Source organism: Sciurus vulgaris (genome assembly GCF_902686455.1).
Source record: "Sciurus vulgaris genome assembly, chromosome: 6".
Classification (NCBI taxonomy): domain Eukaryota; kingdom Metazoa; phylum Chordata; class Mammalia; order Rodentia; family Sciuridae; genus Sciurus; species Sciurus vulgaris.
The window spans coordinates 58,037,816-58,056,112 of NC_136466.1; the positions used below are offsets into that span (position 1 = coordinate 58,037,816).

The 18,297-nt window shown below is 39.6% G+C and overlaps 1 protein-coding gene across 1 annotated transcript in view; it reads left to right on the forward strand.

Moving 5' to 3' along the window:
• CCDC192 (coiled-coil domain containing 192) overlaps window positions 1-16,366 on the forward strand; it is a gene marked incomplete at its 3' end in the record, with an annotated part of 211,477 nt that extends 195,111 nt beyond the window's left edge. Inside the window, exon 7 of the mRNA XM_079143783.1 lies at window positions 16,080-16,366. Coding sequence (XP_078999909.1) covers window positions 16,080-16,366 — 287 coding nt within the window. The remainder of the gene's footprint in view (window positions 1-16,079) is intronic.
• Between the last annotated feature and the right edge of the window lie 1,931 nt (window positions 16,367-18,297).

Here is an 18,297-nt window from a genome sequence, read left to right on the forward strand (position 1 = left end):
TGAGGCTAATCCCAAGTGAAAAATCAACTCAATTGATTAAAGCCAACCTGCATGCTAAAGAGCAACAGAGACTTTCTCATTTTGAGGCATTCTTTGTCATCTGAAGACAAAGAATTGATGAAAATGATTATCCATATGTGGATTAAAAGTAATTCCTATATCTTGAGTCAGAGACAAAAGGGGAAGTTGGCCTGCTGAAAATTAATGTGTGTGCTAAGTCTTTGTTTATCCAGGTGGCTAGAGTCAGAAGACATTGGGAGGGTCATCTTGGAAAGTAGCCAGAACAAATGCCCACAAGTCTTAGAGGTAACCCTGCTGCCAATTCCTGAGATTCTTAGCATTTGCTAGATCAGAAATTAGTAATAGATGGAAACAAAAAGAGTGAGACACCTGGCCTATTGTTTCATTCTTTAAAGCCAGGAATGTTCCATAAGCAATTGAGAAGTGTTCAGCAAATGACTCACGTGGTATGTTGTGACCCCCACATCAGCCAAAGGTGCTAATGGGGCAAAGATTATGTGGACCTACATGGACACCAGACAGTAGAGGTGAGGTGGGATGATGTGTGAAGTTGTCAACATATTCCAGACATACTCTAATACAAGGATTCTTGGGCATATCAGTCATAATAGTAGAAATAAAATGTATGTATTTACTCTGCTTTGGCATGATTTTTTTGAACAAGTTCTTAGTAAAATGACATAGCATAGGTGCTCTTATGTTTAACTTTTTCATCACTTGTCCTTTTTCCCCTCTCCTTTTCTTCTGTCTCACAAGTATGTGGGGGGAAGTGTCTGTAGAAAATTATTTTAAAAAATGAGATCACCGTTATGGAAGTTCTTTGAGATATATATATATATATATAAATTATATATGTAGATATAAATTTATGGTATTATTTATGTACAACATATGTAAAAAATATACACCAAAACTTTCCAGTATCAGGACCAAAGTATTCTTCTAAGTATTTCATCAGTCCCTTGTACAATTATTTTGTATTTCTCTACCTCGGATCTGATCCCAACCTGAAAATAACTCCTTTACCATTAGCTCTGATAATGTTCTCAAGAAATATATTTACCTGATAAAGTAGGTAACTAATAGGAAAAACATCTATGAAAATTAACATTTGTGCTGAATATCAGAAGTTTCCCTAAAGAAAGAAACATTTGTTTGAGCTCCCTCTTGGGGAACTTCTCTATCACTTTTGAATTATCTTTTATAATTTCAAGATGAAATTACATCCTGAAATTGCAAAAAAAGTAAAATAAAATAAAGCTGATAAAACTGGAGTGGCATTCCACAGGGAGGAGAAGTTGAAAGAACCACTTTCCACGGGATGTCTTCAGGAACAGGGAATTTAAATCATCATGGACATCCTTGGCCCCCACCTTCTCACTGAATCTGTTTTTTACTATTGTCCTATCAGGTGAAACTTAAACTAACAGCAAGTTGCACAAAATGAAAGTGGAAAAAAAGTTGATAAAAATAAAGTTAGATACAATCGCTTGTCTGGAGGGTAAGATTGATAAGCAGTCTTTGTGAGCCATTCCTCTCAGGAGCGCAAGGATCCTCCACTTTGACATCTTTACCCACTTCAGCTCTATTACTTCTCACTCACTAAAACTACTTTCACAACTCCTTCCCTAAGACTGACTTTTCTTCTGGTCTCCTCCAAATTGATCCCTGTAGATTCCACTTGGAATCAACTCCAAGGGCTCAGGTGTGCCACTGTGAAGCCCACTTGATTTGTCTAAGTGACCTCCACCAGACTGTTAGTTCCTTATGCCATCTATATAGTTCCACAAAATGGTGAAAACTGAGGAGGAAGCATAGAGCTTAGGAAACATCTTGATAAAACAGTATTCCAAAGAAATTAATAACATAATTTTTTGTTTTTTTTTTTTTTTTGTTTTTTTTTTTTGTGATCAAACCAGGATCTCACACATGCTAGGCAAGTACTCTACCTCTGAGTTCCACCCCCAACCCTTGAAAACATAATTTTTGAATAAGAATTATAAGGTCATGAAGTGAAGGAAGTTGCAGGAGCATACTGCATGACCTAACTGGGATGGATACAGTTAAACCAAGTTAAGAAAATTCTTGAAGTTTGAATCAGTAGGATTTAGTGATAAGATGAATGAAAATTGGTTTGGGGATTATAGCTCAGTGGTAGAATGTATGTTTAGCATGCGCAAGGCCCTAGGTTTGATCCCCAGTACCACAAAATATTTGTTTTTGTTTCTGTTTTGTTTTGTTTAAATATGTATGGTAAAGTGCAGAGTTTAAAAAAAAAAGAAAAGAAAAAAGAAAAACAGTCTAAAGTAACTCCCAGGTTTCTGAGTTTTTAGCAAGTAGATATATAGCAATACTGTTTTACTCCGCTGGGGAACATTGGTAGGGAATCAATTGTGGAGGTTAAATAATGAGTTCAGTTTAGGACATAGTGTACGTGAGGTGCTTACAAGATATCAGAACGGGGTCCGGGGTCAAGAGCTCAGGTCGGATCTAGTGTTGTAAATCTGGGCATCTTTCATACCAAGAGATTGCAACCAAGGCCACAGACATGAGAGAAATTACCTACAGAGCGGAAAAGGAGAGTTTAAGACCAGAAGTGTAAGAATGTCCATGTGCTTATTGCTCTAAGAAGCCTACATAATAAGACCAAAGGAGTAACCAGAAAGTCTGAAGGAAAAAGTTATGTTGCAGAAGTCAAGGGGAAAGTGTTCTGAAGAGATTGTTTAACAGGCACAAAGGTTTAGAGGTCAAGTAAAATGAACTTGAAGTAAGTCCATTGGATTTTGTGACATTGATAACCTCGAAAGAAGTTTAGTAGGGTAATTAAAAACAAAATTTAGACTGCAACCGGTTAACATGAGAAAAGGAAGAAAGTCTGAGAGTATATACAACTCACAGAAGAGATTTTCCGGTTCAGGGGTAAAGGGTGATAGAACTGAAGAGGCATTAAAGAGTGAAAGGATTCTATATTCTTTTAAAGATAAGAGCAGCAGTTAAGTCTGTTTGCATGGTAATTGCTTGGACCCATTAGAAAGGTTAACATTTACAAGGCAGAAGGGAGTCTAGAAGGCAGACTCTTCCGGATGTGTGAAAACCTTCAGTTGCCCTTAGTTAAAATCCAAGTCCACAAGTAACATTGCGCCTAAATGGTCCCTCTGGGTCTCCCATAATGGATAGCTTTTTCTCATTACTCAGGAGTTCATTCATTTTCCCTCTATCAATTTCCTATTGCAGTTGTGACAAGTTGTCACAAGTTTAGTAACTTAAAACAGCACAGGTTTATTACTGTATAGTTCTGGGGGTCAAAAGTCCAAAACAAGTGCCACTGGCTTGAAATCAAGGTATCAACAAGGCGTGCTCCTTCCAGCAGTTCTAGGGGGAAATGCTTCTTTGCGTTTTCCCAGCTACTATTGGCCACTTGTATTCCTTGACTTACGGTTCTTTTCTCTATTTTCCAAGTCAATCGTGCAGCATCTTTAGATATTTCTCTGACTCTGACCCCTAATGATCCTCTTATCACCCTTGTGATTACATTGAGTTCTGGGTAATCCAGCACAATTGTTTCTATCTCAACTTCCCCAATTTAATTACATCTGCAGCGTCACTTTTGTCATTTGAGGTCACATATCCTCATGTTTGTGGAGCATCTTTGGGGGTATCATTTGAGACATCTTTGTTGACATCTTTAGGAGGTCATTATTCTTCCAACCATCTTTCTAGTAACAAAGTACTTTGAAAAGCTTGTTGAGAATTATGGATTCTCAGCTTCAGAGCTTCTTCTGCTTAATATTTTGTATAAGTTAAAATCTCAAAAGCAAATTTCATGAATGTCATTCTCGGGTGATAGAGTATTCACCACTTAGAGAATCTGTCCTGAGAGTTATGTGAAGGTCCCACTTGGCTGATGTTAGTAGCAGTTGGTTTCATCATTTTTAGTGTTCAGGTCAAAACAAATGAACAACCCAAATAAATTCTGTGTGATCCTTCTGCTGCTCTATTATTTTTTGCAGTTTATTCTGTTTTATGTACATTTTTTTTTAACCTAGCCAAGAGGTGCTAGCTCCAGATCTCATACCATATCTAGGGGGCTAGTAAAGTTCAGTGGCACATCCTTATCTTCCCAGGGCTAATCAAACAAAGAGACATGAAAGATGGGGTAAGATTCAAGGAAGAGAAGGACCATGTGCTGTGAAGAATAGTTGCACACTTCGCTCAGACTTGTGCAAGCAAAGGTGACTTCATCCCATCATCAGGAATGTCTGATAGAGTCAAGCCTGCTAAATCAAAATGACTTGAATTCCTCCACAAGTTCATTCCCCTGCATAGTTTATTTTTAAAAATTTTTTATTGGTTCATTATAATTATACCTCATGGTGGGATTCATTTTTCCATAGATTATGATACATACATGTATCATAATTTGATCACTTATCCCCCAGTACCTCCCCTATCCTGTCTCTCCTCTTTGCATAGTTTAAGGAAGCAAAATCCTGAATTTACACACACACACACACACACACACACACACACACACACACATTTTTTTTTTTTTTTTTTTTTTGGTTCTAGGGATTGAAGACAAAGTCTTATTAAGTTGCTTAGGGCCTTGCTAAATTACTGAGGCTGGCTTTGAATATGCAGTCTTCTTGCCTCAGCCTCCTGAGATGCTGGGATTAGAGATGTGAGTCACAGCACCTGTCCAGACTCCTGATTTAAAAAAAGAAGAAGAAGAAGTAGTAGTTAGATACTTTATCCCAAAATTCTTGCGGAGGGCGGGGGTGGGTACTACTTTCTGTTGTCTTTATCACCAATGCTATTACTACTGTGGCATGATTTTATTTCTCAATGCTATATATCTTCAGAATCTATAATGTCTTTTGAAAATAAATGCAAACACATTAAATAAATAGTCCTTCTTCATTTCATAATAATGTAGCCTATAAAACTCCTGTGCACCAGGAAGAAAAGCAGGGGAAATCCTCACATTTGATCCTCTAGTTCAATGTGCAGTCCAAAAGACATAAACTCATTTGACTTTTATTCCTTCAATTGACTTGAGTCCCTACTGATGCCTTTTCAATAAGTATAGAAACAGGCCTTCGTCCATTATCTCCTCTCTTTTGTCCTTTCACACAATCTCCTAGGTCTCTCCCTCCCTTGAATTTCCTGACCCTCCTGCCAGGGTCCATTTTTACCTCTTGACTTCTGGCCAACTTGCGGGTCAGTGCAATTTGCCCTTTATTCTCTATGCACAAGCAAGAGAGTCATATTATAGCAGGGTATTTCAGGTCCTGCTCATTGGAAGAAGCAAGAGAGGTTCCAGAAAGCCTTTCTTCTGCCTAGATTGACTTCCTCTTGACATAACTTAGGAATGTTATACTAACAGTGTTTGTTTCCTCTGAACCTTGTTAAGAAACCCTTCTATAAAATATCCTGAAGTGGCAGGGAAGGAACCCTACCCCAGAAAGGGTGTGATGAAGTCAATCTATCTGTTGTCCTACCCTCACCCTAGTGGAATCCATCTGGTGAGCAGATGGAAGATGGAATATAGCACTGACCTCTGCCCACCAGTAATGTCTGATCAAGAGGTTTTCCCCCAACCTTCCACCATGGACCAGCTTAGGGACACTCTTTTTCCTCTGAAGACTCTAGTTTGGATCTTAATGTTCCCCTGAAGGCCCACATGGTAAAGACATAGTCTCCAGCTTGTGATATGGGGAGACAGTGGAAACTGTCTACTGGGAGGTCCTTAGGTAATTGGGGGCCTCACAGGGAATTGTGGAAGCCAGACCCCTACTCTTTCTCTTTTGCTTCCTGGTCTTAAGGTGAGTAGTTCTCTCTGCCACATGCTGCCACCAAGACATGCTCCCCCTTCCTCCACTAGACACCTTGAAGAAGCAGGCTGACCAATCATGGACTAGAACCTCTAAAACTGTGAGCCAAAACCTTTGAGGATTTTTTGTTTTGTGTTGTTGTTTGTTGGTTTTTACTTTTGTTTTTGTGTTTTGGTTGTAGGGAGTAAACCCTGGTGCTTCATGTATTCTAAGTACAAGCTATACCACTGAACCACAACCCCCGCCTTTCCTCTTTCTTTCTTTCTTTTTCTTTCTTTTCTTCTCCCTGCCTTCCTTCCTACCTTCAGTACTAGGGATTGAACAAAGGAGAACTTTACCACTGAGGTACATCCCCAACCCTTTTTAACTTCAATTTTTTTTTTCTTTTTTTTTTGAGACGTGGTCTTGCTAAATTGCTGAGGCTGGACTTGAATTAGCAATACTCCTGCCTCAGCCTCCAAGCAGCTGAGGTTACAAACATGTATCATCATGTCAGCTCTGTAAACCTGTCCTTATTATAAGTTGATTATCTCAGGTATTTTGTTATAATAATAGAGAGCTGACTAACACTCCCCACCTTCCACCATGGAAAAGCATGGTGATGTATCAAATTAACTCTTTTCCCTCTGATTTTGATAATTTTTAGCCTATGAAATAGACTAACAATAGACAGATTAACAGAAAAAATATCAAATTTATTAATGTGCAGAACATGCAAGCCATACACAAAGCATGAGGCTCAAGGGAGGGTTAGGGAGTTGGAGCATATATAGAACTAAATAAACCCAGGCTTAGGCTTTGCAGGGAAAGGGAATGGCAACAAGTTATGAAAACTGAGTCTTCCAAGTAAAAGCCACCTGTGGGAGTCTCTGTCTGGGCCAAGCGTCTGACTTCCAATCTTCTTCCTCCGGAAAGATCTTTTCGAAGCAGAAAGGAGGATAACAAATAGAAAAGCCTGTTTACATTCATTGGATGTTTACTTCACCAATATGTATTTCCTTCCTGGATGAAAATTTCTTTTACAAAAGGACAGCCTTTCCGAGTTAATCCTGTTTCTCTGAACAGCCATATAGAAATATACCAAAGAAACTTATTTCTAGTGGGCATGTTCTGGGGCCCCACTGCAGCCAATTTTAGTTTTGTGGCATCATTTTGCAGCATCGTCACTTGCTATTCCTCATGGGCATCACCCACCACCCTTCCCATGCTGGCGCCGAGGCAGTCATGCTTCTCTCGTTCATGCATGTTTTTATCAGTATTCTGGAGCATGAGTGTGTCAGCTGAATCCAGCAAACCCCAAGCAGAAAGCCCAGGGTTCAGAACTTCAGAAGGGATTCACTTACTCCCCATGTGGCGGAGGTAGTTCTTCAACCTGTGTGGATACGGAGGAGTGGCTATGCCTCCACCTGAGGTGCGACCTTCCTGCCTCTCCTTCCATTCATCCTCTCTTTTCCATCCATTTCTCATGGAAAGAAGAGACTTCTCTGCAGACCAGCTTAAAAGGAAACGGATCCATTCCTCCACTAAAATAGAAACGGAAGCAAAACCAAAACAAACCCTCAAACACTCATTTGCTCTGGATGCTCTGGAGATAATTTAGCCAAGTTAGAACTGGCAAGATGTTTCTGGGATGTAAGCTAATTAAACAAGGGGAGGGGTTGTGAGGACCATGGGTGTTTAGTCAATTATTAACATTTACAGGCAGAGCCTTGTCAAATAGCCAGAGAGGCACACAGAGTAGAACAGATGTGATCTCTCTCCTCAAACTTGGTACTATAGCCTTGTCAAGAAGAGGCTTGCCTGAATTTCTGGCCTACCCTTTAGGATTTAGCCAAAGGTTGGTTTACTATGCCTCTTGTAAGTCAGCAGAAATTCAACTGTACAAGATTATCTGAATTTCCAGAACTGATTATCAGAATTTCCAGAACTCCAGCAAGGTGGTGCCCACACACATCTGCATAATCCCCGATATTCAGGAGGCTGAGGCAGGAGGATTGCAAGTTTGAGGCCAACTTGAGCAATTTAGGGAGGACTTGTCTCCAAAGTAAAAAAAAAAAAAAAAAAAAAAGGTGGGGGAGCACGTATGAGACCCTAGGTTCAATCCTACTACTGCAACAACAACAACAGAATTATCTGGGGATTCTTCTGAAAATTCCTGCACATTCTTCTACATTTATTCAGTTGGAGGCAAGGCCTTGGAGTCTCCATATTGTCAATGCCTACCAGATTCCAGATTTGAAGAACCATGTTTATAGCTTATAAACCTAAAACATAGATCTGGAAGAGGTCTAGGGGATCAACTACTCGAACTTTTATATTTCTTTATCCAAAGAAAGTAAATTCACAGATGTTACATGCACTGTTATACAATCACAAAGGTGTTCATTATTATTGTTATTGTTATTTTAATGTGGTAGTGAAAAGCTTCGTTTGAAGAAAAAACACTCCCAGAAGGAAACCTAGGTATTGTCCTAATGGTACACCAATCGACTGGCTATTTCTAAGGTGATTTTGTATCACACATGTACTTAATTTTCATTCATTTATTCACTTGACAAATAAGTACTACTATACTCCAAGCACTACTTTTACTACAGTAGCAAACAAAACATTCAAGTAGCTTGCCTTCATAGAACTTTTGCTCTAGGGGGTAAGATATAAAAAAGATAAAAAACAAAATAAAAAGTGACCGAATACAGTATCCCCATAAACTTAAAGCAGGCAACAGGGATTTAAAGTGTTCAGCAATGGAGATTGGGTTGAAATTTTAAGTGGGATGGCCAGGGAAGATTCCATTGTATGAAGGTGGGTTTGGACAGTGACAACCTGAAAGAATTGAGGAAGCTAATCATATATGCAACAGAGGTACAATTGTCCAGGCAGAGGAAATAGTAAATGCAAAGCTCTGGGATAGGAACATGCTCTGTCTTTTAGGAATATAGCAATAAGGATGGTGGAAATGTAGCAGAGTAAATACTAGATTTATTCTGAGAGGAGGAATAGGAGACAGTCCTATTCCTAGGAGAAAGGTAAGGCAGGGCCCAGACCAAACAGGGTCTTGAAGTTCATTGTAAGTATTTGGGTTTTTAGCCTGCTTGAGATGAAAAATCAATGAAGGGCATTAGAGTATTAAGGCCCAACTTATATCATAATGGGAACTGTCTGTGTAAGAACCGAAACCAGACCAAAGTAGCAGAAGCAAGATGAACAGATATGAAGCCATTGCAATACTTCAAATCTATATTTGGGAATTAGTATTTAATAAATGAGTTGATTATATGCCTCAGAATATGCATAAGAAGGAAGATAAGAATCTGCAATTCCTGAAATCTGCATGCCTGAAATCCCAGTGTGACTCAGGAAGCTGAGGAGGATCTCAAGTTCAAGGCCAGCCTCAGCAACTTAGCTGAGGTTGAAGTCCTAAGCAACTTAGCAAGAGCTTGTCTCAAAATAAAAAATAAGGACTGAGGGATATAGCTCAGTGGTAAAGTATCCTAGTTTAATCCCTAGTGCCAAAAAAATAAAATATAATCATAATCATAATCATCCACAGTTCCCTTGGTCTGTTTAGCTCCCAAACACCTCGCAGGGAGAGCATCTAACTGCCACTTGAACTTGAGTGATACTTGCCGTTAGAGATGAGTGCTTTTCATCCTATGTGGTCCCTCACCACTAACCAAGTCATCAAAGTGTCCACACATCAATGAGACCTCTCACTCTGGTTCTGGAGACTGTTATGCTGCTGGGGTCTGAATATTTCTGTTCCTCTAAAACTCATCTCAAATCTAATCCTCGATGTGATCACTGCCTTTCTAAAAAAGGTTTGAGGGAGCCTATTGGCCCTTCCCCAGGTAAGGACAGCTAGAAGGTGCCATCTAAGAGGGATGGGTCCTCACCAGACATTCAGCCTGCTGGCACCATGATTTTGGACTTCTCAGACTCAGGAACTGGGAGAAAACGTTTCTGTTGTTTATAGATTACCCAGACCATAATGTTCTGTTAGAGCAGCCTGAGGCACGCGGACACTGCATCTGCTTGAGGTCCAAAGAATGTTAAGGAACACTACTTCCTACACAATCTCTCTTGCCCCTGACTTCTCCTAAGTGTTTTCTCTTCTTCGGGTGTTCTAGAGGTTCTCTGATCTGCTGCTTTCAGGAGCACTAACCATCATGTCCTCAGGTCTTCAGCCTTTCCCTTATGATGTGGACTAAGTATTTGCTTCCAAGCAAATACATTTCATAAATGCCATTCCAAGGCATTTATGAAAACATAGTTTTAAGCTCATAGGTTTGATATTTTAAGCTAGAACATAAATTCTATCTAGTCTGCAACTGCATCTCACATCATTCCTCTAAAATATAATCCCATTATAAAACTGATCATCATTATGCTATCAAAAATTTCTAACAAATGTCATACTATATTTTTTAAATGACTGAGCTTATTTATTATCAACCAAATCTATTCTTATGGTGCTGGTTTTTTTCCAAGCCAATTAACACATGCCAACTTCAGATGTATTCTAAATATTCACAACATTAGTGGAAGGAAATTGAAACATTGTTGAAGTCAGTCACTTGGCATTGTGGAGACTGGTCTTATTGTACAAATAAAAACATTGAAGAGGGAGGTTGGAAAAAACTTCAAGACATAATACTAGTTTTAGTTTCAAGAGGCAAAATATTGGTACTACAAGCATACAAAACAAATAAGTGAATCATCTGATTCAGAGAATTGCCTTTAGCAAATGTCCATTGAGAAGGATAGAAAACCAGGAAGGTTTGTGTTGTTTTATTTCTTATTCAAGCGGGGAGGGATGTATTAATAAGGATGTGCCAATCTGCAAGCCCAAGTGTGACAAGAGATGAAGCTGAACTTCCTGGTGGTTGTTGATAATATACACAGCTTTCAAAAGCAGTGTGAAGTGAGTCATAGTGATGGGCATTTGTACAGAGGAGGCTGACAGAGTCTTAGGCCAAATAGTAATCCTGGGTGGCTCTGGTGGAATGAGGTATGTAATCACCTCACCGGTAAGTGTCTTTCTTATTGAGTAAACACTTGGCAGCCTTGGTCATCCGCTTGAAAGGCAGAGAGAAAAGTAAACTTTCACGAGTGAGTACCCAGGGGAGGTGTTTATGTAGGCTAATTGTGTCCTTTAGGGCCTCAGTTAGAGCAGCCTCTCCCACGCCCCATGGTGGAGCTGCCACTGCAGGGGCCAACATTGCAGCTTATCCTCTGTGTCCAGGCGCCTGTTCATTAGTCCCTGGATGAATGAAGGAACAAAAGATGACTTAGAGGTTACCCACAATCCAACTGTGCACAAGTGGGCTTCCAATTCCTTGAGGTATTCAATTCAGAAACTAGACCAGTGGCTCTCAGCATTTGTCTGCTCCTTGCACACTTTTGGATGGCACTGGTAAAGGGATCTTTACAAAGGAGTATTTAGAAAATCTAAAAATTTCCTTCCCTATCATTCCCTGGGTCACCTTCCAACACTCTATCACTGTCTGTTAAAGCTATTAACTTCCTCAACTCACAAAGTAATGTGTTTTCATGTGTTCTGGGTCTTTTGACCTAATATGATGCCATATGTTCTTTTTCTGATTAGCAACAGGTGGCTTCCCTACTCTCCTTCACATCTGTCCATCAGCTTTCTACCTGTTAGTTATTTCTATAACAGCTGGCCCCTGCAATGATGACAAAAATGCAGATTTTGTCCACTGATTACAACTTGGCAGCCAATACATAAAGAGCACGAGGGACTCCAGTGTCCAGGAGTAACCTGTTCAGAAAAGCATCGTAGAGATGTTCCAGAAATAATTCCTGTACTGGACCAGATTGTCCCCAAAATGCATTCCATCTCTCAGGTTCTAAGCTACACCTTAAACTACAATTACCTCTGCTGTTACAATGATCTCTGCTGTGAGTTATTATTAGTAATACTTCATCTAGTTCTCATGTGGCACTTTGCTAAGAACATAAAGTTTTGAGCTTATAGAGAATGGGAAGCTGGAAATGGCCAAAGGCAAATGCCACAATTTCTTCTGGGCCTTTGGTCTTTCAAGGCTGTTATAGAAAAGTGAGCATGTCCTGACCCATCTGCAAGCCGACTGCTCCTATTGTCTGTCCTTTTTCTAAATCTTTATAAACTGCTCAATTTCTACTACCTGTTTCTTGTCTCCCCTTTGCTATGACCCTAAACCCTCATTCTCCTCTTTCTCACTCCCATTGTAAGCCTTTCTTTTTTCCCCCCTGTGGTGCTTGGGGTTGAATGTAGGGCTTTGTGCATGCTAGGCAAGTGCTTTACCACTAAGCTACATCCTCGACTTCAACATCTGTTTTATGTACAGGTGGATAGAAGGGAAATAATGAAAAATCGTGTATGCATATAAAAAAAAACTCTGCACATGTGACGAGTTCATGCTCTGATGCTGTCTAATCAGTTCTCTCACAGGTTGAGTGCCTTTCTTGAGTCTGGTCTTCTGAAGCCTCCAGGTGTGGAGTTAAATCTAAGTGTACCTGGTCAGATAGCAGAACCTCCGTGTTCAGGTCGCTGTGACCATGGCAAGACTATCTGAGTTGCCAAGAAAGTCCAGGAAAGACTGTGGGCCCTTGAGATTTGGGCCCTGTGAGCTTTCAGGGCTTTAGGGACATAAGTTCCATCTTGTTACAAAGGAGAGGGGCTTGATGAGGGAAGAGCAGCATGACAGCTGATCCAAAATCTTACTGAGATGGGAGAATTTCCAATATATATAGGATGCGACACTCTTGGAGTCTTCCACTTTGTTAAAGAAACTTTGGTATTTGTGATGTATTTAGAAATAGAACAAAAGTGTTTGTGTTACATGTGTAAAGAGATTGTTTAAGAGTAAAATGTTCTTGGATAAGAAATTTTCTTTCTGGCATACATACTCCTTAGCTTGTCTCCTAACAGCATTTTCATTGAAGACATGAAAACACACACAGTGTGAATCTAAGACCCCAGGTCATCTCTCCTTTTTCCAACTTGTTTTCCAATTGTTTTTCTCCTATGCCATGGACTGAATTATGGCCTCACCCAAATGCATACTTTGAAGCCCTGACTCCCAATGTGATAGCATTTGGAGATGGGACCTGTGGAAGGTAAAAAGGATCTGCTAAGGTCATGAGGGCAGGGCCTTCAAGATGGAAATAGTGCTCTTACTAGAAAAGACATTAGTGAGCTTTCAGTTTCTCTCTTTCTGCCACATAAAGACACAGAGAGAAGGCAGCTGTCTGCAAACCAAAGAGTTTGCACCAAAACCCAATTATCCTTACAGTCTGATCTGGGACTTTCTGCCCCCAAAACTGTGGATAATAAATTTCTCTTGTTTAAGCCACCCAGTGTGTGATATTTTGCTACAGCATACCAGGCTGACCCACATGCCCTGCCTCTCCTCTTGTTTTTTCGCTACCTTCACCTTTTGCCACTCTCTTCAACAGAAAATGTAGACCTAGTGTCTACATTGCCTAATCTTAAAGGTTAATCTTAAGACCTCCCTGCTGTGTTCTGCCCCTTTATCATTAGAAAAAGATGAACAAAATGTTCTTCCTCTGTTGCCTTATTTAAAAAAAAGAAAAAAGAAAAGGAAGAAAGGCCAAATATCATTACACATGTAAATTAATGATAACTTCTCCCGAAAGGAGACAAAAAAAGGGAGAAAGAAAAAAAATTGAAGGAGAGTGCAAAGAGATGGCAGAAGCGACGCAGACAGGCACATTCAAGGAGAGTGGCTCCTTCTGCACCCTCTCTCCATCTCTGAGCCTCTCCAGGTCCAGCCTCCCCACCTGCCTACCATTCCTCTCCACAGCATCTCCCCACCATCACCCTGCTGCACTTCTCATTTTTTCTTTCTTCTCTGGATACAACTTATTTCAGTTCATGAAACCCCATTTTCTCAAGCCTAGATTTGCATGCCTCCAACCTCTGGGTCACAGAAAAGTGATCTGTGGTTGAGATCCAGCAGCCCTCCCTCCCAGATAACACCCGTGTGGGTTAACTAGATCCGTGTGTCTACAGGTAACATGTCCCTCTGGGTTTAAGGGAGTGCTCCTTCAAAAGAAAATGCAAACCCAGCACTATCAAATAGGAATACAGTAAGTGCTACAAAGCAAACCACATATTTTAAATTTCCTAATAGCCACATTTTTTAAAAGTTAGAACATGTGAATGAAATAAGTTTCAATAATCTACCTCATTTAACACAATATATCTAAAACATTATCTTATTCTTTTTTGAGTACTGAAGATTGAACCCAGGGGTGCTCATTACTGAGCCACAACTCAGCCCTTTTTTATATTTTATTAGAGACGGGGTTCACTGAGTTTCTAAGTGCCTCACTAAGTTGCTGAGACTGACTTTGAACTTGCGATCCTCTGGTCTCAGCCTCCCAAGCCACTGGGATTACAGGCATGTGCCACCGCACCAGGCTAAAACATTATCATTTTAATACACAAACAATACAAAAAATCTAATAAGACAATTCTCAGTGTTTTTCTTTCAAACTAGATCTTCCAAATCAAACATGAATTTTGCATTTACAGTACATCTTTACTCAGACTAGTCGCATTCAGTGACTTAATGTGGCTACTGTACTGACAGCACAACTCTGGCCAAAATGAAAGAAAAGGTGAGACCCTGGCATTTCAGCAGATGAGGAAAGTCCTCCACCATGTAGATTCCTTCTCCCAGCCTGGAAAGCACATGCCTATTGCAGAGGCAAGGAACGAAACACTCCTTTGACATTTTACTTTTCATTGCTCTTTAAGAAAGTTATTCAAATCACTATCTCCTTCAATATTAGTATTATAATTTCAAATACTCAGAGCAAAAATTTCTGTCAAGTCATCTTAAAATTTAGAAATTGCTAATAATTTCTAAGAGCAGAGAATGGCCTGATCTCACCTCTTACCACTTTTGGGCAACCAAAAGGATTCTGCAGACTGTGTCATATAGTGTTTAAACTTCTTTCAGTGAATCCCTGAGAAAGTGATGACAGCTCATTAGTTTTATTAGATGAGAAGCATACATCACCCAGCAAAGCTGCCCCATTTTGAGCAGGTGCATGGCTATTTGACAGTAGCAGGCTTCTGTATTTGGGACTGACAGTAATGTTTCTCCCAGGTGCAGCTTTGGGGATTGTTTTCAATAGGCTGGAGTAAATATTAGACCTTCAATTATAGCAATCAAATGTCAAGGTCTTATGTCAGGTCCATTCGTATGCTAGGGTTCTATTATTCCTAAAATGATACCTAAGCCCATAATATCCCTTACGACCTATTCCTGATTCTTCCCAGGGGAATTTGATAGTGGAAATTCAAGAGAAGTATGATCAAGAGGGTGATACTGATTAGGTCTAATAATATGGGGTTCATTTTAAGGCACAAATTTTTGGGAAGGGTTAGTGAGATTTGTTTTGCGGGACTCCCTGCATGAATCACTATTTCATCTCTTTCTTGGGGCCTCTCTCTCACTTCTCATTCAGATCTTTATCTTTATTATCTTTATTATTATTAGATCTTTACTTGAGGGGTTAGCTGATAGAAATTGTTAACAGGGAGGATTTTATGTCCAGGAGGAATTTTCAATTTAATTTTAAATGCCAAAAAGCCTTCAGACCTGAAAGAATTAAATATCTATGGGACATACCATGCAAAGAGAGTTTCCTGGATTATCTCAAACTGCACCCCTGCCAACTCTAAAGCTGACATGGGTTGAGAGACTAGTCTTTCCTCATTATCATTTACCCCGGAAGGAACAATGGCAAGTTTTTTTTGTTTTTGTTTTTGTTTTCAATTAAATAAAACTTTAATTTGAAGCATATTTCTACTTGATTATAGCTCTTGTGAAAGGTTCCTAGGGAAAGGATAACATGAAACTCGTGATGTCTGTTATTTGGAGACTGGATTTTCAAGGATGGCTCATTCCCATGGTTAATTGAAAATTAAATGCGTATAAAAATTTTTAAAGAGTTGGCAAGGCTGATCTCCTTATTCTCAAGAGGCTTCCAAGTTCTTTCGTGAGCACCCAGAATTGGTCCCTTCACTGGGTCTGTATTCTGTCCTCAATCTCTCTGACCAGATGACACAACATCTGTGTTCTCTTTTGAGAACGTGAGAAATGAAGTTTTTTCATGTTTCATCTCTTTGAGTTCTGGGAGCTCCAGTTAAAACTGCTCAGACTTTCCTTTTCTTGTTTGCTTTAGAAGACGACTCGCCAGAAGAATTCTGTGGTGGTCTCCCTCCTGTGGAAGAGATTGATAGGAAAGTTAGCCTGATTATGGAACTGTCGACCCAGCTTTCCTTTCAGACGGAGAAGATAACTGAGTTGGAAGAAGAGTTGGAGGAGAAGGAAAAAATGATTCAGCAGCTGGAAGACAAGTGGGAGCCCCGTTTTTCCCAAAAGGATGAGGACTCAACAGAATGTTTAGAAGAAACCCCAATTTACTTTAATAATAGCATCCCTCCTATGGTCTCTGATAAGGATTTGTAAAAACAAAACAAAACAAAATAAATAAATAAATAAAAATAAAAGTTTATTAAGTGTCAAGGTAAAGTCCAGAACCCAAGTAGTCTCCTCACTGACAAACTCAAGTTCAAGTTCGAGGTTTTGAATGTTTCCTAGAAAGTTTATATTAAAAGAAAATCAAAGACTTTAGACAGTAGTACTCACATAATCCACACAGCTGTAGAATACTATGCTTTTAGACATTCCTAGTAACAAAACTAGATAAAAATGGTAAAAGAACTTAGCATTATCTTCTTACCAAACGTTTGTTACACTGCAGGGAAGGGTGGCACCCTTCCTGTCCTGTCATGCAGGGCCAACTTCAGCTGGGGGTGTTAGACTACTAAAGAGTAGAATCTTTGCTAACAGAGTCAATAGCCATGAGATTTGTCCTTTATGTCCTCTGGAGTTTATTTCCTTGTGGTACACATTTTACTAACATGAGCAAGGGTAGAAATGAAATAAAATTAAAGCAGTTTAAAAAAATGAATGAATCAGAGCTGTAGTCCTTTGGGGAAAGCGTTCTGGGCCAGTATCTCCCTAGAAAAACACACAATACTAATTTTTCCCTTAGGAAGAAGGATTAAGACCAAAGCAAAATATACTCTTCTATTACGATTGTACCACGTAGCTGTGAGCAGCACAAAATAATGGCAGGAAAAATGGAACATGGGCAAAGGAAAGCTACTCTGAAACTAATGGACTAGAAGGGATCATATCATAGTCCTTTTCCACCCATTCCATCCAAATGAACTATTTCCTTCCCAAAGGGAGCAGCTAGGCACCAACCGTGAGAAAGATTTTAATACTTAATTCTTACCATCCTGGTATAATCTTACTCAAGCAAACAGATCTAGCTCTCTCATGAGGAGAACTGTATTGTTGCTTCTTCAATTTATCTATTAAATAAATATCAATGTAAACCCTTCTATCTTCTAAGGAACAATCACAGATGTTAAAAATAGAAGGAACGTGAGAATCCCAACTTTTATAAGCTAGGAGTTCATAGACACATGAGTGTCTCCTTAAATGTAAGGCTGATTATAATAAGAATTGGGAAATTGAAGAAAGAAAGTGAGTGAGCATGGGGTCAACCTAGTGAGCATTGCTTTTGTAGAGGTCCTCATGCTTACCAAGCAAGCATGATCAGTACCAGAGTACACTCCTGCTTATGGCACAGGATTCAGGGATATGCATTTTAAGAAACACAGGTGGTATTCTGGTGACCATGTTCCAGGAACTACATTTTAAGATGCATAGGTTGGGGCTGGCTTCACACAAAGCTATTACACTTTTGCTTCCAGACTAATGGACAGTGCTCAGAAGGAGAATTGCTCTTTGCAAACTGGGGTGAGTCTTCTATACCGTTTAACTAGTACATAATCTGTTTATGGATCCTGACTACCTACTACAAGGCAGAGAGTACAAACTTGATTTTTTAAAAGGAAGTATTGCTAGATGATGGCTATGAGATTCAGTACAACAAACAAACAAAACAAAACATGGGTGCTACCAGTAGTTTCTATTTTCATACTGAGCTAGACTCTTCCCATATTTGTGTAGAACCTCCCTTTTGCCTGTAATAACTGCAAATGCCTACAGATTCAGAAATGAAACTAATTTTCACCTCACTGATCACAAATATGCACCTATCCCAGAAAATGGTTCTATACTTTTTCCATGGAGTTGACCTCAGCTCCTCAATCCACTTCAGAAATCCCTCCTCTCTGGTCCTTTTTTTTCTTACCTCTCTAAACCCCATGATCTACTTGGTCAAAATTCATTACCTCCTGTGGCCCCAACTAGATGTCCTAACTCATTGTCAATGTCCTGACCACTGCTCCTGACACTATAATGATACTTAGGTTTGACACTTCCTTATGATGTATTTCTGAGAGGAAGTGTTAATTTTTTCT